This window comes from Pseudophryne corroboree, chromosome 8 (genome assembly GCF_028390025.1).
Source record: "Pseudophryne corroboree isolate aPseCor3 chromosome 8, aPseCor3.hap2, whole genome shotgun sequence".
Taxonomy (NCBI): Eukaryota; Metazoa; Chordata; class Amphibia; order Anura; family Myobatrachidae; genus Pseudophryne; species Pseudophryne corroboree.
In genome coordinates, this window is record NC_086451.1 from 36,678,188 (window position 1) to 36,701,689 (window position 23,502).

The 23,502-nt window shown below is 47.9% G+C and overlaps 1 protein-coding gene across 1 annotated transcript in view; it reads right to left on the minus strand.

Moving 5' to 3' along the window:
* The window catches only part of LOC134948339 (ficolin-1-A-like), a 61,853-nt gene that overhangs the window by 15,097 nt on the left and 23,254 nt on the right, over positions 1–23,502 (minus strand). Inside the window, exons 5-6 of the mRNA XM_063936261.1 lie at positions 17,917–18,044; positions 16,300–16,429 (exon numbers count right to left, since the gene is read on the minus strand). Coding sequence (XP_063792331.1) covers positions 16,300–16,429; positions 17,917–18,044 — 258 coding nt within the window. The remainder of the gene's footprint in view (positions 1–16,299; positions 16,430–17,916; positions 18,045–23,502) is intronic.

A 23,502-nucleotide genomic window follows, 5' to 3' on the forward strand; every position in this document is an offset into this window, starting at 1 on the left:
TACCCTCCCACATGGCCACCTTTTTGAGTCTTAATGTTAAAGGGCTCAATTCACCCCATAAGAGGCGCTTGGCTCTGAAATATTTCGCTGATCAAAAGGCGGACGTAGTGGCTATACAGGAATCCCACTTTCCACTGCACACTCCCCCTCAGTTCTCCAATACCAATTACCCAACTCACTATGTCTCCTGTGGGCCATTCAAGAGGAATGGTGTTGCTATCCTCTTCCATAAATCGTGCTCTTTCCAATTGGAGGGTAAATGGGTGGATGGCAATGGCAGATATCTGATTCTAGTGGGGAAAATGCGAACTAAGTATGTCACTTTGGTCTCCCTTTATGCCCCAAACTCCAATCAACCCCGGTTTCTGAAATCCTTTTTTCAAAAACTGTATAGTGTCAAGAAAGGTGCGACTTTTCTGATGGGTGACTTCAATATAGCTCCTGACCCTACTCTAGACAAATCCTCGAAACTTGATAAACAATCTGCTAACACAGCCAAATCCCTGGCCTCCTCTTTCTCACACCTACTAACTGAATTCGATCTATATGACGCTTGGAGAGTCAGGAATATCGGAGCTAGAGACTATACATTTTATTCGGCAGTGCATAGATCCTATTCTAGGATCGATTTGCTCCTGACGGATAAATGGACATTACAATCCATCCCTACCGTCAAAATATTGCCGATTTTGTGGTCTGATCATGCACCCTTACTTTGGTCTTGGTCATACAAAATGTCTACCCCCCCTACGCGCCCCTGGAGGTTGCGAGATTACATTTTGAAAGATGAGGACGGAATCTCCATATTACGCGAGGCCTTGTCTTCATATTTGGACACTAATAGTCCCGCTGATACCTCTATTTCCAACCATTGGTGTGCCCTTAAGGCAGTCCTGAGAGGCGCAGCTATCCATGGTTCAGCTCACATAGCGCGCCGTGACCGGGAAGTTCAGCTGGCTTATGAGTTGGAGGTGACAACGTTAGAAACTAAACATAAACAATCCCCTGCCGACGATCTCACTCTCGCGTCTCTGACTGAAGCAAAGAGGAAACTGAACAGTCTCTATCTTTCGCACGTACAAAGAGCAGTCTCCAACCTAAATCAAAAATACTACACATTAGGCAATAGGGCGGGTAAACTGCTGGCGCGGAAACTTAGAGGGAAAAACCTTATCAATAGAATTAAACACCTGACAAACCCAGATGGATCGCTGTCCCTGAACCCAAAAGATATTGCAAACCAATTTGCCTCTTACTATAGAAAACTGTACAACCTCAAACATGACTCCCTCACCCCACAACCTTCCTTGCAGCTTATACGATCCTTTTTAGACTCCATTAATCTGCCTTCTATTTCCACTGATGATGCTTCCACACTTTGCACACCCTGGACTGAGAGAGAAATTCAGACTTCCCTGAAAGCCCTCAAAAAGGACAAGGCCCCCGGGCCAGATGGGTTTATTAATCTCTTTTACATTACCTTCCAAGACTCACTCTCCCCACTTCTTCTTAATTTGTACAACGACGCTTCCTCTAACCCTTTCCCTAGAGAGATGTTGGAGGCACAGATAATAACGATTCTCAAACCTGGCAAGAACCCATCTCTCTGCGCAAATTATAGACCCATAGCACTTTTGAACACAGATATTAAGCTGTATGCCAAACTGCTAGCAAATAGACTGAATCCGTTGATCCCCACATTGATCCATCAAGATCAAGTGGGTTTCACTATCGGTCGTCAAGCCTCAGACAATACCAGGAGAGTTTTCTCCCCACTAGAGGCTCGCTCCGCGTCGCGGGAGCCCTTATTAATGCTCTTCCTCGACGCGGAGAAAGCTTTCGACAGGATCCATTGGTTATACATGTCAGAAGTTCTTGCCAGGTTTGGGTTCGAGGGGCAATTTATACAGAATGTCCTACGCTTATATACACACCCCTCAGCGAGCGTTTTTAGTAATGGGTTTTTATCCGATTCTTTCCCCATCACTAACGGCACCCGCCAGGGATGCCCACTGTCACCATTAATTTTCATCTTAGCAATAGAACCTCTGGCAGAGAAAATTAGGGCGTCTACCCAGGTTAGCGGAGTATATATAGGTACCACACAACATAAGATTTGTCTGTTTGCAGATGACGTCTTGCTGTTTGTAACTAAACCTGAATCCTCTCTCCCAGCTATCCACGATATTCTGCAAGACTACTCCAAGGTCTCCTACTATAAAATGAATACGGCTAAAACAGAAGCATTAGCTTTTGACATTGAACCAATTCCACTCCAATCCCTACAATCTACATATCCCTATGCCTGGCAAGACTCTTACCTTCAATACCTTGGGATCAAGATCCCTTCCAAATCTCATTCCGAGGTGGATTGTAACTACCTTCCCCTCTTAGACCACTTCAAAACCCTCATTAAACAGTGGACAAACTATGAAATCTCTTGGTTAGGGCGACTTTCATCGATTAAAATGATGCTCCTCCCTAAAATTCTGTACCTGTTTAGAGCCATACCTTACTTAGTCTCGCTTGCTCTCCTTAACAAATTCTACGCTGTCATGTCCACCTTTATTTGGAAGGGTAAAAAGCCCAGGATAGCTAGAACCCGCTTGTTTAGATCTAAAGGTAGCGGGGGTCTCGCGTTCCCCAACCTTGAACTTTACCAACATGCGTGTCTCCTTGATCAGCTGAAGGACTGGCTTCAGACAGAGTCCGTAAAACCCTGGGTAGATATTGAAAGACATATGTGCTCTGAATTCCCTCTTCCAGATCTAATCTGGGTCAAACCTTCACATAGACCCCCCTCTACCAAACTTGTGAGGAGTATAACTAACTCCCTTAGAGTTTGGGACAGATTGGTTACTAATCTGGGCGACTGCCCATTGCCTTCCTCGCACCTATCCATTTTAGCGATATCTAAATTGCTCCCAGATCTTTCTTTGCGGAACTGGCGGGAGCTTGGTGTTCAGCTGGTCAAGGACTTATATGATAACTCAGGGCTTAAAACCTTCCAACAGCTACAATCCCAACATTTGATACCGTCAAAGGACTTTTATAAATATCTACGCATTCGACATTGGATAATGGCGAATATACCCGATCCTCTCACCACCCCTACTCCCCCTCCACATATCTTGAGTAACTTTTCCTCCATACAACACAAAGGTGGTGTATCACAGTGGTATGCTACCCTACTATCCCCACACAATGACATGAAATTACATACTCAAGTACGGTGGGAATCAGAACTTAATATCCTTCTGACAGATCAGGAATGGGAAAATATTTTCATGAATATTTTTAAAATGTCTCGGTGCATCAATCACACTGAAATGATGTTCAAACTAATTCATGGCCTCTACCACACACCTGATAAACTCCATAAGATCTGGCCGGATTCCTCTAAATTTTGTTGGAGACAATGTGGGTTGGAAGGTACCTTAATACATACATTTTGGACATGCCCAGTTATTAGGCCACTGTGGACGGAGGTTTTTGGACTAATCGAAAAGGTCACAAAGGTGATCCTCCCCTACCGTCCTGAGATTGTTCTTTTGCATTATTTTCCTCCCTATGTACCCTCTGAATACACTTATGTTATAGGCCATATTCTCATAGCCACCAGGGCCGCAATCGCTCAATTTTGGAAGAGAACGGATCCACCGTGCTTGTCCAAAATTATAGCGTCCATACAACGCAATTTCGAAATGGAAACCATGAACATTAAATATTCCTTAGCTACCCAATCCCCTCTACTGAAATGGCTGCCTTGGTTTGATTACTATTCCGCCTGTATTGCCTCCCGGAATGCATTGCCTTGTGGTGTATGACTGATTGATTTCTTTGATGTTAAGAACCTGTGATAGGCTGACACCAAGCCCTCCTGACATGGCCCGGGTAGGGCTAACTGTCAAGGGATAGACCATACACATGAGCCCTTTATGTTTTTATGTTTTTATGTTTATGTCTCTAAATATCTGTCTATTGTTTAGTTTAGAATGTACAGAAGTATGCGTAGGTTCCCTACATCTTCCCTGGAAGACTGATGGTCAGCATCTCCCCTATTGTGTGTTTCACTCTTTCTCTATCTTCTTTCTTTCTACTCTCCCCTACTTTTCCTTTGCTTCTAACTTTCAAGTTTTTTTAGTATTATTACTATACTACCATGTACTATGGTTTACAGACATGCGGCCACTGCGTTTCTGGCCTTTTTGTTTACCAAATGTTGTGTATGCTCTGTATTGAAAATCTTCTCTAATAAAAATTTCTTCAGTTAAAAAAAATAAAAAAATATATATATATATCACTACTGCAAGTATATATAATATAATGACGGACCTGCTGGACACTGTCAGCAGACTCCTAAACTACTAGTATGAAGAAGATAGAAAAAAAAACCCCACCACAGGTAGGTATACAATTATGGACGAGCACTGACGACACAGAGGTAGCTACAGCCGTGGACTACCGTACTGCGTCTGCTAGTATAGAGATGATAATGATATAAAAAATATATATATATCACTACTGCAGGTATATATAATATAATGACGGACCTGCTGGACACTGTCAGCAGACTCCTAAACTACTAGTATGAAGAAGATAGAAAAAAAAAAAACCCCACCACAGGTAGGTATACAATTATGGACGAGCACTGACGACACAGAGGTAGCTACAGCCGTGGACTACCATACTGCGTCTGCTAGTATAGAGATGATAATGATATAAAAAATATATATATATCACTACTGCAGGTATATATAATATAATGACGGACCTGCTGGACACTGTCAGCAGACTCCTAAACTACTAGTATGAAGAAGATAGAAAAAAAAACCCCACCACAGGTAGGTATACAATTATGGACGAGCACTGACGACACAGAGGTAGCTACAGCCGTGGACTACCGTACTGCGTCTGCTAGTATAGAGATGATAATGATATAAAAAATATATATATATCACTACTGCATGTATATATAATATAATGACGGAACTGCTGGACACTGTCAGCAGACTCCTAAACTACTAGTATGAAGAAGATAGAAAAAAAAACCCAACCACAGGTAGGTATACAATTATGGACGAGCACTGACGACACAGAGGTAGCTACAGCCGTGGACTACCGTACTGCGTCTGCTAGTATAGAGATGATAATGATATAAAAAAAATATATATATCACTACTGCAGGTATATATAATATAATGACGGACCTGCTGGACACTGTCAGCAGACTCCTAAACTACTAGTATGAAGAATATAGAAAAAAAACCCACCACAGGTAGGTATACAATTATGGACGAGCACTGACGACACAGAGGTAGCTACAGCCGTGGACTACCGTACTGCGTCTGCTAGTATAGAGATGATAATGATATAAAAAATATATATATATCACTACTGCAGGTATATATAATATAATGACGGACCTGCTGGACACTGTCAGCAGACTCCTAAACTACTAGTATGAAGAAGATAGAAAAAAAACCTCCACCACAGGTAGGTATACAATTATGGACGAGCACTGACGACACAGAGGTAGCTACAGCCGTGGACTACCGTACTGCATCTGCTAGTATAGAGATGATAATGATATAAAAAATATATATATATCACTACTGCAGGTATATATAATATAATGACGGACCTGCTGGACACAGTCAGCAGACTCCTAAACTACTAGTATGAAGAAGATAGAAAAAAAACCCCCACCACAGGTAGGTATACAATTATGGACGAGCACTGACGACACAGAGGTAGCTACAGCCGTGGACTACCGTACTGCGTCTGCTAGTATAGAGATGATAATGATATAAAAAATATATATATATCACTACTGCAGGTATATATAATATAATGACGGACCTGCTGGACACTGTCAGCAGACTCCTAAACTACTAGTATGAAGAAGATAGAAAAATAAACCCCACCACAGGTAGGTATACAATTATGGACGAGCACTGACGACACAGAGGTAGCCACAGCCGTGGACTACCGTACTGCGTCTGCTAATATAGAGATGATAAAGATGATAGAGATGAACAAAAAAAATATAACACTACTGCAGGTAAATATTTATATAATATAATGAATGACGGACCTGCTGGACACTGTCAGCAGAATACGTTTATAGAATTTAAAAAAAAAACACCACAGGAGTGTTTAACTTTTTAAGGCAGACAATATACTGGTGGTCACTGGTCAGTCACACTGGCAGCAAAAGTGTGCACTGTACTCCTGCTATAACTGCACCCCAGTCTCCCCCACAATTCAGCTGTGTGAGCAGTGAGCACTCAGCACAGTCAGATATACATAGATGATATTATCATGCAGCACACTGAGGCTGAGCACAGATATGGTATGTGACTGTGTATCGTTTTTTTTCAGGCAGAGAACAGATTATATTAAATAACTAGGCAATTCATCGCGCCCTACGGGCGCTCTTCACACCGTCGTTAGGGGCTTCGCCCCGTTAACCTCTGCACGGCTTTGCCGCGGGTGGGGGAGGGGGAAGTTAGCCGGGGTAGTGCGGTTGGGGGTGGGTGGGTGTGAGGGTGCTATGGTTGCAGGGGCGGGTGGGGGTGGTGCTGCAGGTAGGGGAGGGGTGGGGGTGCGGGAGCAGGGGTGCTGTGCGTAGTGGAGGGTCAGGGTGCCATGGGTGTGGAGTTGGGAGAAGGGGTGATGTGGGTTTGGGAGGGCTGTGGGAGAAGCTGGTGTGGGAGTGCCATGGGTAGGGGAGGGGGGGGGGGGTTTCTGGGCGTGGGGGCGTTGTGCCACGGGTGGGGGACAGGTGTGGGGGGGCAGTGGTGGTGCGGATGGGGTTTGGAAGGTGGCTGCGGGGGTTCTGAAGGTTGGGGATGTGGCGTAGGTGGGGGAGGGGGTGCAGGAGCAGGGGTGTGGCGGATGGGAGAGGGGTGGGTGCAGGAGGGGCAGATGCGGTGGTGGTGCGGGTGGAGTGGAGGATGCAGGGGTGTAGCGGGGGGAGAGGTGGGTATGGGGGTGGAGTAGGGGGGTGCCACGGATGGGGGAGGGGACGGTTTGCCGGTGTGGTGGGTTTGAGGGTGCCACGGTTGCAGGGGCGGGTGCTACAGGTAGGGGAGGGGTGGGGGTGCGGGAGCAGGGGTGCTGTGCGTAGGAGAGGGGCGGGGGTGCCATGGGTGGGGGGTTGGGAGCAGGGGTGATGTGGGTGTGGGAGAAGCTGGTTGGGAGTGCCGTGGATGGGGCAGGGGGGGTGCTGGGGGTGGGGGCGTGGTGCCATGGGTGGGGGCTGGAGCAGTGGTGGTGCAGTTGGGTGGTGGGAGGCAGCTGCTGGGGTTCCGAGGGTTGGGGGTGGGGGTGCGGGGGGGTGCAGGAGGGGCAGATGCGGTGGTGGTGCGGGTTGGGTGAAGGGTGCAGCGGGGGGGGGAGAGGTGGGTATGGGGGAGGGGTGCTGCAGGTGTGGGAGCTACGGGTGGGGGCGGGAGTGCCACGGGTGGGGGTGGGAGCGATTGTGGGGGATGCGTTGGGTGCCGCAGGGGGTGGCAGCGGGTGTTGGTGCTGTGGGTGGGGGAGTGCCACGGGTGGTGGGTGGATGCGGTGGGTGCCGCGGGTGTTGGTGCTGCGGGTGGGGGAGAGGGTGGGAGTGCCGCGGGTGGGGGGCGAATGTGGTTGGTTGCCGCGGGTGTTGGTGCTACGGGTTGGGGGATGGGGCGGGAGTTCCGTGGGTGGGTGGCGCGGGTGTTTGTGCTCTGGGTGGGGGAGGGGACGAGAGTGCCGCGGGTGTTGGTGCTGCGGGTGGGGGAGGGGGGGAGTGCCACGGGTGGTGGGTGGATGCGGTGGGTGCCGCGGGTGTTGGTGCTGCGGGTGGGGGAGAGGGTGGGAGTGCCGCGGGTGGAGGGCGAATGCGGTTGGTTGCCGCGGGTGTTGGTGCTACGGGTTGGGGGAGGGGGCGGGAGTTCTGCGGGTGGGTGGCGCGGGTGTTTGTGCTCTGGGTGGGGGAGGGGACGGGAGTGCCGCGGGTGGTGCGGGTGTTGGTGCAGTGGGTGGGGGAGGGGGGGGAGTGCCACGGGTGGTGGGTGGATGCGGTGGGTGCCGCGGGTGTTGGTGCTGCGGGTGGGGGAGGGGGGGAGTGCCACGGGTGGTGGGTGGATGCGGTGGGTGCCGTGGGTGTTGGTGCTGCGGGTGGGGGAGAGGGTGGGAGTGCCGCGGGTGGGGTGCGAATGCGGTTGGTTGCCGCGGGTGTTGGTGCTACGGGTTCGGGGAGTGGGCGGGAGTTCCGCGGGTGGGTGGCGCGGGTGTTTGTGCTCTGGGTGGGGGAGGGGACGGGAGTGCCGCGGGTGGTGCGCGTGTTGGTGCAGCGGGTGGGGGAGGGGGGGAGTGCCACGGGTGGTGGGTGGATGCGGTGGGTGCTGCGGGTGTTGGTGCTGCGGGTGGGGGAGGAGTGCCACAAGTGGTGGGTGGATGCGGTGGGTGCTGCGGGTAGGTGGCGCGGGTGTTGGTGCTGCGGGTGGGGGAGAGGGTGGGAGTGCAGCGGGTGGGGGGCGAATGCGGTTGGTTACCGCGGGTGTTGGTGCTACGGGTTGGGGAGGGGGCGGGAGTTCCGCGGGTGGGTTGCGTAGGTGTTTGTGCTCTGGGTGGGGGAGGGGACGGGAGTGCCGCGGGTGGTGGGTGGAGACGGTGGGTGTTTGTGCTACGGGTGGGGGAGGGGGCAGGAGCAGTGGCGCCACAACGTGGGTGCGGGGAGTGCGGCCCGCACCCGGGTGTTACCCTCTGAGGGGTGACACCAAAGTGCCGGCTCCTGTCACAGCGCAGAAGCCAGCACTGCAGATTCAGCAGTGTCCCCCGAACCACAACGTGCCGAAAACGGGGGTCGGGACGCGAAGCCACGCCCCCTTCCGTGAAGCCACGCCCCCTTTTCGCCCGCGACCGCAGCGGGTGTTAGAAAAGTGAAGACTCTGGGCGGGAGTGCTGCGGATGTTGGTGCTGCGGGAGGGGGAGGGGACGGGAGTGCCGTGGGAGGGGGGCAGATGCGGGTGGTTGCCGCGGGCGGGCGGGCGGGGGGGGAGGGGCGAGTCACTGTTCAGCATGTCTCCCTGACTCAGTGGCAGCCGCAAGACTGTGAGGCGGGTAGTGTGAGTTCCGCTCACAGTCAGCGGCTGCGGTGTCACCACTCACCAGGGGCAGTACGGGCCGGGAGAAGGGAGAGAGGGGACTGGGCGGAGATCGGGAGGGGACTGGGCGGAGAGAGGGAGGGGACTGTTCCTGGCCAGATCTGTGCCTGTGACTCCGCCCAGCACATAGTCACAGACTTGGGCAAATATATAGGAGATGTGCCCCCAGTAGTAGTACCGTCCTTATACATAATGCCCCCCCAGTAGTAGTAGCATCCTTACATGTAATGCCCTCCCAGTAGTAGCGTCCTTATATGTAATGCCCCCCAGTATTAGTAGCCTCCTTATACGTAATGCCCCCCTATAGTAGTAGCGTCCTTATACGTAATGCCCCCCCATAGTAGTAGCGTCCTTATACGTAATGCCCCCCCTATAGTAGTAGCGTCCTTATACGTAATGCCCCCCCTATAGTAGTAGTGTCCTTATACGTAATGCCCCCCCTATATTAGTAGCGTCCTTATACGTAATGCCCCCCCTTTATTAGTAGCGTCCTTGCATGTAATGGCCCCCCCAGCAGTGGCGTCCATAAAGTGCGCACACACAGACATACCTCACACACACACAATTCACACATATATACAAACACACACACCCCACCATATACACACACACACACACACACACACACACACACACACACACACACACACACACACACACACACACACACACACCCACTATATACACACACGCACACACATTTCTCTCTCACCCTCCACTTACCAAGTCTGGCTGGCCGTCACTGCAATGCTGATTCCACCACTGTTCAGCTGTCTGGTCCCGTGTAGCTCCGCCCCTCTAGTCCGTGTAGCTCCTCCCCTTAGTGACGCCGTAGCTCCGCCCCCTTTTCGGGACCCGCACTGCACAGCACACAGCCCGCTGTCACAGGTGATTGGGGGGGGGGGGGGGGGGACAGGCACAGCAGCCGGCAGCTAGTGGCCATCCTCACCTCCTATACTGTAAGGTAGGGTCTTGCACCTGACTGCTGCTGGCGCTGGGTATGGGGTAGCTCCCTGCAGCAGATGCAGTTGACTCTGCCCAGCTCTGTGACTCCGCCCAGCGTTACGGGCACAGAGTCACAGATTAAGGCAAATATATAGGAGATAAATAAAACTGGTGGTGGTCACTAGTAACTATCAGCAAAACTCTGCACTCTGAGTACTCCTAATGCTCCCCAAAATTACTAAGTAATCAACTCAAGTGTCTCTATCTATTCTAACGGAGAGGACGCCAGCCACGTCCTCTCCCTATCAATCTCAATGCATGTGTGAAAAATGGCGGCGACGCGCGGCTCCTTATATAGAATCCGAGTCTCGCGATAGAATACGAGCCTCGCGAGAATCCGACTGCGGGATGATGACGTTCGGGCGCGCTCGGGTTAACCGAGCAAGGCGGGAAGATCCGAGTCTGCCTCGGATCCGTGTAAAAAGGCTGAAGTTCGGGGGGGTTCGGATTCCGAGGAACCGAACCCGCTCGTCTCTAGTTTTAGGGCCGCAGACCTTTTTGCGTGCATCCATCCGGTGAGAACTCCCGACTTTGATCTGAGCTTCCTCTCCATGAATGGCTTGCAAGCTTTTGGTTCCCAATGGGAGAAGAACAAGACCAAGGAGCCGTACTGCCATTTTAAAACCAACACCATCACCAGGCAGGATAGGGTAAAGATTACTGTTCTGGTGCGCAATGAGTCACTACCGTCCGCGGATATCGTATATTGGTTGTCCAGGTCCTGCACAGTGTTGTCCCCACTTGAGAAATTTGATTACACTAAGGGGGTCTGGGGTGGTGCCTATTCGACCTTTGTGAGGTTGCACCAGGTAGGGGCTGAGACTAAGCACATACCATCTGCTGCTTATATTGGCCGTGACCGGCTTCAGTGTTTCTATCCTGGGCAGCCCAGAACTTGTCACAAGTGTGGTGACTTTCGCCACCTTAGTAATGATTGTACGGTTGTTAAATGTGCTTTGTGTGGCCAGATGGGGCACGGGTGCCGTGAGTGTAATAAGGTGAGGTGCAATCTCTGCGGATGGCCATCCCTATAGTCGGTGCCCTAAAGCATTGCATAATCATGATGCAAGGGTGGTTAAGGAGGCACTAGAAATCAGGCCCAGTCATGAGGATAACATGGTGGTTGCTTTACAGCATCAGGATATGTTGAGGAAACTAGAATCTGGCGGGGTAGGGAAAGTCCAGGTCGAAAGGGGGGAAGCATCTTTTCAGGCAGTGAGTAAAGGCAGGAGGAAGAAGCTGAAAAAGAGGGGGGTGGACGTTGTATGCTCTAATAGGTTTGACGTTTTGTCCTCCGCTGATGATGAGGATGAGGGGGAGGTAGTCATGGTTGGGGGAAAAGAGCTAGTGTTTGTTCCGAATACTTCTAAAAGTAAAAAGCCAAAACAGGCCTCTAATCTGTCTGTTGATGAGGTGGCAGTTACGGTCAAAGCTAAACAGGAAAAGGGGGGATGTGTTTAAGTTCAGAGCAAAACCAAGCACTTAGATAATTCTCAGAGGGATCTATAGTGGGATCCTACAGGGACAGAGTTAAGCCAGGCCTTGGGACCGCTATTAAATAAGGTTGAGGTAGTGCAGAGTTCAGAGGGGAAGGCCCCTCAATCTCCGGGAGAGGTGATGGTGGTGGAGGAGACTCCTAGCCTTGAGGCGGGGAGCCTTACCTATTCTCCTTTGGCGTCCTCTGGTGGGGATGATCCTGGGGGCGGTTCTTGTATTATTGCCCCAAAAGCCCCTGATCCGGATCCTCCCCCAGACAGGGTTGCAAATGGGGAGGGGTGTGATATTAGGGAGGGTGTTGTTGTAGAGGGATCTAAGGGTCTGTTCTGTGAGACTGCGGTCTCAGTTGTTGGTGGGGTGGAGGAGGGGGAGGTGGAAGAAATCTCTTTGTCCGATGAGGATGTTCTTCCCTTCGGGGTTACGCGTAAAAGAGTAGGGTCCTCCGACGAGGATTCTAAAAGACAAGCAAAGAAAAAAGTGAATGGGGTCCTACCTCTATAATCCAAGATCCCCAACCTATACAATGTGCCACCATTAATGTGGCTTCCGTGTTTTCTGAACGTGCTCGTTTCTTGGCCTTCGATTTTTTCAACACGGTTGATGTTGGCTTTTTATTTTTGCAGGAGACCAGGGTAGGTGACTTGGCCACACTCCATCGAGCCAAGTGTCAGTGGAAGCGGGGGCCTTCCTTCTGGTCTCTTGCGGCCGAGGCGTCCAGCGGGTTGGCAGTGCTTTTTACTGATATGGTAAACGTGCACAGGATTATAGATTTACAGGTAGGTAGGTGCATGGTTTTAGATGTCAACCTGAGAGGACATGACCTGAGGCTAATAAACATCTATGGGCCCCATTCAAAGTGGGACAGGAAATGTCTTTTCAGGGAGATAAAACCGTTTCTTTTTACGGTTAGGCAGATTGTCTTTGGAGGTGATTTTAACACCGTCATTAAGCCATAAGACAGAGGGGACACAAAGGTGACCCTGGGCTATGATTCCAATTTTCTAGTTAGCATGATTAGAGAGGCTGGTCTGGTGGATGTGCACGTTCGCCATTTCCCAGACCTCACAGGTTTCACCTATCATTGTGGTAGTCGTAGGTCTAGGATAGATAGGTTTTTTGTTAAGGAGTCCTCGAAAACTTTGCCTCCTGAGACAAAGCCAGAGTTCTCCGATCACGTTTTTCTGTGTGTTGCTTTGAACGTCTCAGAAACCCCTCAGAAAGGGCTGGGCCTTTGGCGTTTGAATTCCGAGCTCCTGAAGGAGGAGGGAGTTAGACAGTCCTTTAGAGACTTTCTTCAACTACAGGAAACACTTCTGGAGGCTGGTTGGAGTAGGTCTGAGTGGTGGGAGGAGTGTAAAAAGAGGACTCGAAGGCTTTTTCAAAGGCTGGTAGCCAGGAAAAACTTGACAAAAAGATGTATCTACCAGAGCCTGAGAAAGAAACTGGATTTCTTGATCTCTGAGCGTGGAGATAGTGGGGAAATCTCCCGGGTGAAGGCTCAGATGAAGGAATATCAGTACGATCGCCTGGCTTCTTTGATTCTGGAGAGGGATTCTGGAAAGTACCACTCTCCTGATCCCTACCAGAGTTGCAGAAAATCAGTTGATTTGAGGGAGGTCCGGGGCCTGTTTGATGACCAGGGTACTCTTCATGAAGACAGGGAGGGTATTTTGGGAGTCATCAGGTCCTATTACTCCAGCCTTTTGTCTGAGCAGCCGCTCATCAGAGAGAGGATGGATCAGTTTCTGAGGGAGACACCTGGGCTTGAGCAACTTGGTCCTTCTTTTGACTCTTTGGGGAGTGATGTGACAGTGGAGGAGGTCAAGAAAGCCATAGACGGTTTGTCTATAAAAAAATCTCCAGGCCCAGATGGGTTAACATCTGAATTTTTTAAACCTTTTTCAGACATATTGGCTCCTCATCTCATGGAGGTATTTAATGAAAGCCTGGGTAAGGGATCACTACCTCCCTCTATGAGATCCTCTGCTCTCATATTATTGTCTAAAGGTAGGGACCCGGTGCGTGTTGAGAACTGGCGCCCCATCGCTCTTCTCAATACGGACAGAAAGATTCTGGCAAAGGTACTTTTTAATCGGCTGATGGAAGTTTCCGGGCTGTTACTTTCTCCGTCTCAGCATTGCACTGTAAAAGGCCGAAGCACCTTTAGTGCTGTCCTTGGCATCCGGGAGGCTGTGCAGCAATGTCGTGCTGAAAGATGGGGTAAGTATTTGCTGGCATTGGATCAGTCCAAGGCTTTTGACCGAGTTAATCATCAGTACCTGTGGGCTGTGCTGGAGAGGTATGGTCTTCCAGCGAGGGTGGTAGATTGGCTATGTGTTATTTACAATCAGGCTGAGAGCTTCCCACTTGTCAATGGCTGGGTAGGCCCTGCTTTTGCGGTCGACTCGGTGTCCGTCAGGGGTGTCCCCTGAGCCCCCTTCTATATGTATTTGCAATTGATCCTTTTGTGCGGAGGATTGAGAGCGGTGCTGTGGCAGGGGTTCAGCTGGGCCCTGGGTTGCCGCTGAGGGTGGTGGCCTACGCAGACGATGTTACTGTGGTCCTGTCATCTGTGGCAGAGGCACGTGGCATGGAACATCTTATCTGTGAGTACTCTGAGGCTTTGTGCTCCAGAATCAATCAGGATAAGTGTGAAGCTTTCTGGATGGGGGAGGAAGGTGATGAATTTACCCTTCCGAATAGCCTCCCCCGCACCAGTCCAGAGATAAAAATTCTAGGTATCAAATTTGGCCGTGGTGATTATGCCACTCAGAATTGGGAGAAGAGGCTGGAAGATGCTACCAGGAAGGTGCAGTCCTGGAGAAGGTGGCAACTTTCTCTCAGGGAGAGGGTTGACTTATGCAAAACCTATCTGATTCCGCTTTTTCTGTATGTCAGTTATGTGTGCTTCTTGCCACAGTCTTTGTGGACCAAGATGAATTCTTTATTCTTCCTAATGTTATGGGGGAATAGATTGAATCTGGTCAAGAGAGGGATCACCTACAGATCGAGGGAACAGGGGGGGCTGAGTATGGTCAACCCTGTGGTGTTTTTTGCTACAACATTTTTAAAACTGAATCTAGGGAGTTTGTTTCTAAGAACTCCCCCCTCGATGGGTAGAGAGTTTTAGGGCCTGGGTGTTTCCCTTCCTCAGGTTATGGATGGATGGTGGCCAAGTAAAAACCTTTCGAGTCCGGCATGGCTACCTCCCGATCTACGTTATACTGTGCTTGAAGATGACAAGGCTTTGGGGGCTGGAGGTGGGTGAAGTAAAAAACTTCTCTAGAAGGGAGTTGGAGAGAAGAATTTTGTGGACTCACTTTTATGCTCCGCTGTCGTTGAGGGACTGCCCAGGCAGTGTCTTTTCAGATGGGTTGTCTTTGATTAATTCTCAAAGAATCCCACTGAAGTTCAGAGATATTGCCTGGCTTTCTTTCCAAGGGAGGCTTTATGTGCGGGGTAACCTCAAGTGTCGAAGTGCCAATGATCGTGGCTGCCCACGTGAGGAATGTCTAGGGGAGGTGGAGACAATGGACCATTTCCTCCTTGAGTGTCCCTTCAATATAAAGGTTTACAGAGCGGTATCAAGGGCCTTACGCATCCCGTGCCTTTCGGGGCTTAGTTACCCTGAGTGGGTTTATGGGGTGTTCAAAGGGTATAGAAGGTTTGATTTAACCACAATTTTTATAGTTAGTTTAGCAGTTAGGTTTCACACATGGGGTGCACGGTGTCAGGTTTCCCTTAGAGCAAAGGTCCTCCCCTGTGAGGAGGTGGTGGGAAATATTCTGCACGAGGTTAAGAGGATGATGGATATGGATAGGAAGAGGTTGGATGCTGTCGGGTGGTCCAGGCTCTGGCGCCACCTGAAACCCCCTTGAGTGGGTAGCAGAAGTCCTTTTCTTGTTCATCTTATGGCTTCCTATCCTTCACCTTCCCATAGATTTTCTTTTTTCTGTTTTTTTTCATTAAAGTGGTTTGCATGTGACTAAAAGACTTCATTCATCTTTTCATTGCTTATGGTTATGAGATGTGTTGTTCGAATACGGTAGGTTGTTTTTTGCTTAGATGTTAAGCAATATTGACATTGCGTATAGTTATACAAGCTTTGTTCCTTTTTGGTTTGGATTATTGGGCAACAATTCAATGTTTATTGTATGTCCTATTTTTATGAGTTTTACCATATTTATGTAATGTATGTTGCAATTTTTCTTAATAAAAAATAGCAGTATATACATGTGGCATTATACACAGGTGCAGCAGTATACACATGTGGGCATTACACACAGGTGCAGCAGTATATACATGTGGGCATTATACACAGGTGCAGCAGTATATACATGTGGGCATTATACACAGGTGCAGCAGTATATACATGTGGGCATTATACACAGGTGCAGCAGTATATACATGTGGGCATTATACACAAGTGCAGCAGTATATACATGTGGGCATTGTACACAGGTGCAGCGGTATATACATGTGGAAATATCTGACCTAGAAAACATGAATTGGTTGGGGTGTTGAGGATGGACTAGACTGAGAACCACTGTACTGCTCTTACATTGAGAAGTCTAACGGAGGCAGATTTCCACGCAGCTCTGTAATTTGAACTATAGTTAGGCATTGAAGTTTTTATGAAGTGCGACCAAACCTGAAGACGTGAGACGGTGAATGTTATCGTTCCCCAGCCAGAATTCACCGCCTTGATGTCCAAATCCCTTCTTGTAGGTGTTCCAGTCCCTATAGAAATCCACAGAACCATCCACCCGCCTCTGGAACACCTAGGAAAGAAGAAATGAACACCATAGATCATAATGTAACAAAATTCTGCAACTGAAGTGTCAGCTGCTGGACAAGGGTGTGGTATTGAAAGTCGACAGTAGCTAGGTCGACAATGTCTAGGTCGACCACTATTGGTCGACAGTAACTAGGTCGACAGGGTCAAAAGGTCGACATGTTCTAGGTCGACAGGTCAAAAAGTCGACATGAGTTTTTAATGTTATTTTGGTGTCGTTTTCTTTGTAGAGTGACCGGGAACCCCAATTAGTGCACCGCGTCCCCTCGCATGGCTCGCTTTGCACGCCATGCTTCGGGCATGGTGCCTTCGCTCCGCTACCGCTTCGCTCGGCACAGATTACCGTTCCAATCGTAGTCCACGTGGATCGTTAAGTATGAAAAGGTTAAAAAAAAGAAAAAAATTGTGAAAAACTCGTGTCGACCTTTTGACCATGTCGACCTTTTGACCCTGTCGACCTAGTTACTGTCGACCAATAGTGGTCGACCTAGACATTGTCGACCTACTTACTGTCGACTTTCAATCCGGATCCCACTGGACAAGCCTACACTACTTACAGGGGAGATTACATGCTGTGTAATTGTGCATACTTTACATTCTCCAGCAAACGCTCTGGGCCATGGCCCTCATTCCGAGTTGATCGCTCGCAAGGCGAATTTAGCAGAGTTGCTCACGCTAAGCCGCTGCCTACTGGGAGTGAATCTTAGCTTCTTAAAATTGCGAACGATGTATTCGCAATATTGCGATTACAAACTACTTAGCAGTTTCAGAGTAGCTTCAGACTTACTCGGCATCTGCGATCAGTTCAGTGCTTGTCGTTCCTGGTTTGACGTCACAAACACACCCAGCGTTCGCCCAGACACTCCCCCGTTTCTCCTGCCACTCCTGCGTTTTTCCGGAAACGGTAGCGTTTTCATCCACACGCCCATAAAACGCCGTGTTTCCGCCCAGTAACACCCATTTCCTGTCAATCACACTACGATCGCCGGAGCGAAGGAAAAGCCGTGAGTAAAAATACTATCTTCATAGCAAATTTACTTGGCGCAGTCGCAGTGCGAACATTGCGCATGCGTACTAAGCAGAAAAACGCTGCGATGCGAAGAAATTTACCGAGCGAACAACTCGGAATGAGGGCCCATATTCAGAGATAGGAGGAAATAAAAAAGGAGCAAACAAGGAGCAATTTGCTTCTGGAACTGCCCATGTTGCAATGCTAGGGGTGCCAATGCATTTGTGTTCTTACAAGCAGGGAACATACAGTACCAGCTGCTTCTGCATGTAGAGAACAAATACTGGGCAGATTTGTTTTTGCACTGAAATTTAGACTTAGAAGCTAGAACACGCTCTTCCCAACTCTGCATCTCTCTGCTCATTGTATATCTGTCCCACCCACAGCGCAATGTGGTTTTACCAAGGTGCAAATTGCAATTATTTCTTATTTATTTGTGAATCAGACCTTATATGTGTCCTTACCAGCCATCCTCCTCCATCAGTTTCCATGTCGCACATCACTGGGAGAGGAGCGCCATCTGGTGGGTAAACTGTATACCAGCCAGTAAGACCTAGTCCCTGGTCCAGAAGTTGCTTGCAGTTCTGTGCGGCTAAATAAAGTTATTGATACAGTATTTAATATTCAAAGTAAATTGAATACATGAACCATACATTAATGCGTACCTGTCACCTACACCCTAATGGACACTAAACACATTATTTGACCCTATACGGTGTGCAACTAAGTACGCCATGGGGTATATCGGCCTGGACTGTTATGAGGGAGTTTGGAAACTCTGCTTTAAATAATTAAAACAAAAAAATGCCATCCAGTACACAGAATAAGAGAGATTGTACCGGGCAACTGTGAAAAATAGGGACATTCCAAGGATAAAAGAATTCCAGGGACAAATTAAAACCAGGGATTATCCCTGTCCCTGATGCTCTGCTCCATATGGACCTCTGCGGGGAGTAGGCGGACTGAGGTTTCAGTGAAGTGATTAGCCACATATTGTGTCAGCAATAATCTCAGTGGGTTTGGTAGTGGGCATTATGTAAATTACTGGGCTGTAATAATGTATGTAGTAGTGAGTGTATTATTACAGTGTGGGGGCTATTATCATAATGTAGAATCTGTTGGGGTCTATTTAATATGGAGTCTCTTTGTATTAAATGTGGAGGCTTGTAATGTAAATTCGGGTGGTTACTCATATACTTTTATGGGTCAATCACAGGGGCAAACGCAGGATTTAGTGAGGGGGGTCTCTGTGAGGGGGGTGGGGGGTGTCTGTGTATATGTGTGTGTGCATGTGTGTATATATATATATATATATATATATATATATATAAAAATAAAATATATATATACACACACACATATATATATATATATATATATATATACAGACATATATATGTATATACATTCATACATAATACACACACACACACACACACACACACACACACACACACACACACACACACACACACACCCCACCACACACGCACGCATGCATACATAACTACATACATACACAAGCACATATACATACATAACTACTAATATATACATACACAAATTGTTTCCCCACCAGGAGCTGGAAGCAGATTGATGAGCAGCAGCGTGAGAATGGAGGGAGCTGCTGTGGCTGAGCATGCGAAGTCAGCAGCTCCCCGCTGGGCATTCTGTAAGAGAGCTACTGTACAACATACAGTGCAGTAGCTCTCCGTTGCTGCAGCAGGGCAGCAGCCTCACGGTCGCGATCGCGGTTATTAGCTGAGATGGAGACAGCTGTGTCTCCGTCTCAATAATAGAAAATTTGGCTCATGGGGGGGGTGTGTGTGTGTGTGTGTTTCCAGGTACTCGGAAACCCCCTCTGCGTGCGCCACTGAATCATAGTATATGTGGGGTCTGCATTAAATGTGAATGCTATTACCTTAATGTTATCACTGGCAGTGTAAGACTGGGACCAGAAGGGCCCACCGGGAAAATGCAGTGGTAGGGGCCCATGCTTAGAGGTGTGGCCAGGCAATAGTGGAGGTGTGGCCAACCACCACAGAGTCCCGGCTAACCAGTAGGGAGTGCATGGGCTGGGTCCCTTGATAAATATATATAGTAAACACTGCTTGTACGTGTATGGTAATGTAGAAGATTAATAACAGGAGGAGGTGGGCCCACAGGCAGTGGGGCCCTCCGGTGGTTTCCCCTGTGGGCCAGTCCAACCCTGATCACTGGTCAGACAGGCCCCTTGCACAGTGGTCATGCCCAGTCTAGTCTCATGGCATGGGTTACGCCTTCTAGATATCCTGTGATTGCCCCTGTCACTCCAAATGTCTTCTGTTGACTATGAATTTACAGCAGTCATGGATATAAGACAAGGCAAGGGCGGATTGGGAACTGAAAGTTGCCCTGGAAAAGTTTCTAGAAGTGGCCTCACATGGGCAGCACCGGAGGACGAGGTATAGGGTGTAACCATGGCAGCAGCACCGGTCCTCACATGTCAACAAACATGTCAACAAACAAAACAGGCCCCACATGCACTTCGGCCCACTGGGAATCTTCCCTGTGAACCCTATGGCCAATCCGCCCCTGGGACTAGGAGGCTGGTAGGAGTTGGGAAAAAAATCAAGAAAGAGTGAGTAACTGTGCGTCTTGGTAAAACCATGCAGCACTGTAGATGGGGGAGATGTAAGATGTGCAGAGATAGATTTGGGAGGGGCCAAACTTAGATCTAAATTTCTCTATAAACATCAAGCTGTCCAGCATATGTGAGCTACACGCCAAAGCAGCCAGTTGTCAAAGTCAGAAAAGTATCATGATGCACACTGCCATATTTGCACCTCATACAGGTCCGCGCTGCGCATGCGTGCGCTCTCCCGTGTGTACGCATACCCGCTGTTACGTGCACCCGCAGGCGCACGGTATGCGCATTTACGGTAGAGTTTATGTGAGCCTAGCGTGCGACTCAATCGTTACATATTTTTACCATATAATGTATTTTGTAGATCATGGTCCCTTTGATAGAATCTGAAAGTTTAGTTAATGTAGCATGTTCATAGACAAAGAGATCCCTCTTTGTTTGATACGAAGGGTCAGACAAGGGTTATACAGTGGTGTTTAGTATCCATCGGAAGAGTATTTAATTAGCAATATTCCGGTGTTGGTTTGAAGCGGATTAATCGCTCGTGCGAATAGTTATGGACATAAGAAGTTTATGGACTTTTACTATTATTTACACTTTATTATCCATGCGGCGGGAAACCTAGTTTCCCACCCACCTGAGCAGTTTGAAATAGTCACAGCCCACCTGTATGAATCAACCTATGACCTTTTGTTATAATGCGGAGACGAATTCCTGTGTCCAATGAACAATAAGAATATAGGGACCATTGTACGGTATTGTGTGTAGGGTATAAAAAGACAAGCCGATCTGATCCAGCTCCCATTCTACTATTCTCTTCAACGGTTCTCATCACTGCTAATCGGGAGCTGGATATCCAGAGGCGCATGCGATTGTTTCCCTTGTGCGTAAGTTCTCCGCAATCATATTGTCTTTATTGTTATTGTGAGCCATATCTCTCTCTCCTCTCCTCTTTCTCTCTCCTTTCTCTTAAGTGTTATTGTACTGTTATTGTATTTCATGTGCAGTTATCTGGTTAGGTAGTCTATGTTATATTGGTAGTGTATGACTTGTATTGTATTATTCTTTTGCAAATAGAACGTTCATATAAGGTGTTAGAACCTCAGCAGGGTGTCTGTGTCTCTCTAGCTGGTACAAAGGGTTTCTGAATTCTAAATCGCTCTAACAGCATTTACATTAACAAGGTTAAGCAGCGTTATATCGCTGCAGTATTTCAGTAGTAAGGTTTTACAACACAAACTCAATCATAGTGTGTTGCATACAAGGGTTACAGTGTAAGCATAATCTGTGTTTAAAGTTTATAAAGGTTACTGTCTGTGTGTATGCTCACTGTGGGTATTCCGTACACCCAGCACAGCGTGTGTACTTTATTTGCGTACCACGTGCAAGGTCTTCATACGCAAATAGCGTACGGAGTGCGTAGCATGTGCACATGGTTTAGCAGCCATTACGGCTACACGGTATTAATATATAGCTAATGTTAAAAGGTAGTTATTTGACTCTATCAAGTGGGGGCAAGTCCGGTCCATCTCATATCCGCAGTCAGGCGAAAAAGGCGCAGACTTTTATCGATCAGCAAAGGGAGGAAAAGGAAGATATAGTGCTGATCAGATGAGAGTCTGCGTCTGATTCTTTTGGTCTGTAGGGATGCTGGTGGAATCCGAAGAAGGTAGGAACATTAAGCTATTGTCTTTGTAAATCTGGTTTTTATTTCTATTTGGTGCCAACTGCACACGCAGATTGGATGGTTTGTCTGTTTAAATAGGTTTAAAATTATTTTTAATCGCTCTGCATAGCGTGATAACTAAAAGGGGCTGGCATGATGATTTTTCTTTGTGACAAAAGGTCTGTCCCCCATTTTGTGTAAACCTCATGGATGGGGGAGGAGCAGCGGCCATTTTGGGAAGGTCAATTTTTTTTGAACGGCTGATTTTCAGTTGACTCAGGAAACAATCAGCCATCCACTGTCAAAAAGAAATCATCATTTAATGAGTTTTTTTTTAATGCATTTGTTTAGTCCATATCATAGTCAATCATAAGTAGTTCAGATAGAGTTTAATAACAGTTAATAATAAATTAAATATTTGATTTAAGAAATACACAAGTAGTTTTTTTTTTTGTAACTGTCTCTCTTCAAGAACCTGTTTTAACGCTGCTACTTGTAGGTTGGCCATTGAAATGCAAATGACCTGTGGGACTGGTTTGTTGTTTTTTTTCTCTCTCTCCCAGCAGTGAAAGAAATTGCACATTCATATGCAAATTAGAAGCACTGAATAGGGTCTCATATATGTAATATCTATATGCGTGTGCTTACATCAATATATGTTATTAGATTAATTTAGAATTGCATGTTCATTTGTGTAATCTTCACATCTCACTTTCCTGGTTGCCATTTCATAATTGATAACGTGCTGAGAAAGATTTGTTGCTATTGGTACTTAAAGAGTAAAAATGATACATTAAGGGGTAATTTGTAAAACACACGCACAGCTTTGCCTGAGATACAAGGAAAGACCTGTGTGGTGCTTGGTAGATGATTACAGTTAAAGATCATCTACATTGATAAACGTGCTAATTGTATTTTTGTGGCCAGCGTACGCGTGTCTCTAACAAAAGGCTGAGACTCGCGTACGCAACACAAAGGCCGACGCATGCAGCGTATATTACGCAACGGAGCGTCTGGGTACGCCCACCGAAACTCAAATCGCACAATAGCATTGTTTTAGTGGGGGCGGTATAGTATAGCCTCGCGATAATAGCACAAATTGATTTCAGTTTCCAAAACTTAGTTTAAATACCTTACTTTACTGTAGTGCCTCTGGGGAGAGCTATCAGATTACGGGAAATGATTTTTCTGATCAGAAAACTATAGAATGTTAGTGTGGGTTGAAAACGGTATGAGTGTATTGAACTCCTCTTGGTGAAGTCTTGGTGAAATCTTGGTGAAATCTTGGTGAAGTAAATCTTGGTGAATCACGGTCTAGGTGAATACGTGATGAGCACGGTCTAAGTGAAAACGTGCGACAGAGTGTGATAAAGTTTTCGTTGTATTACGCTCTGGCTGTTTTGGAGCACAGTAGGGAGACTCCAATGATCCTACCATTTATGGGCAACAAGTGTCTATAAGTGGTACGATTGGACCGCACGGTTGTAGGTGTGACCAATAACGCAACGTGATACGAGGTAAATTGCCCTCATACGTGTTGTGGGAAGCACATGCAAGCGTGATTTGTGTAAAAAGGAAGGGAATTTTCGCTGGCTCAGGAAAATCTCTAGAGGTAGGGCCTGCAACGGCTACACGTGTCTGCTAGAAGGCGGAACGGGGATACCCGGAGCAGAAGAAGGTGGTGGAAGAGCTTGGAAAACTCCCACCGTAGACTACTGTGTTTGGTGCATTTTAGGAAGTTTTTCTGTGTTAAAAGAG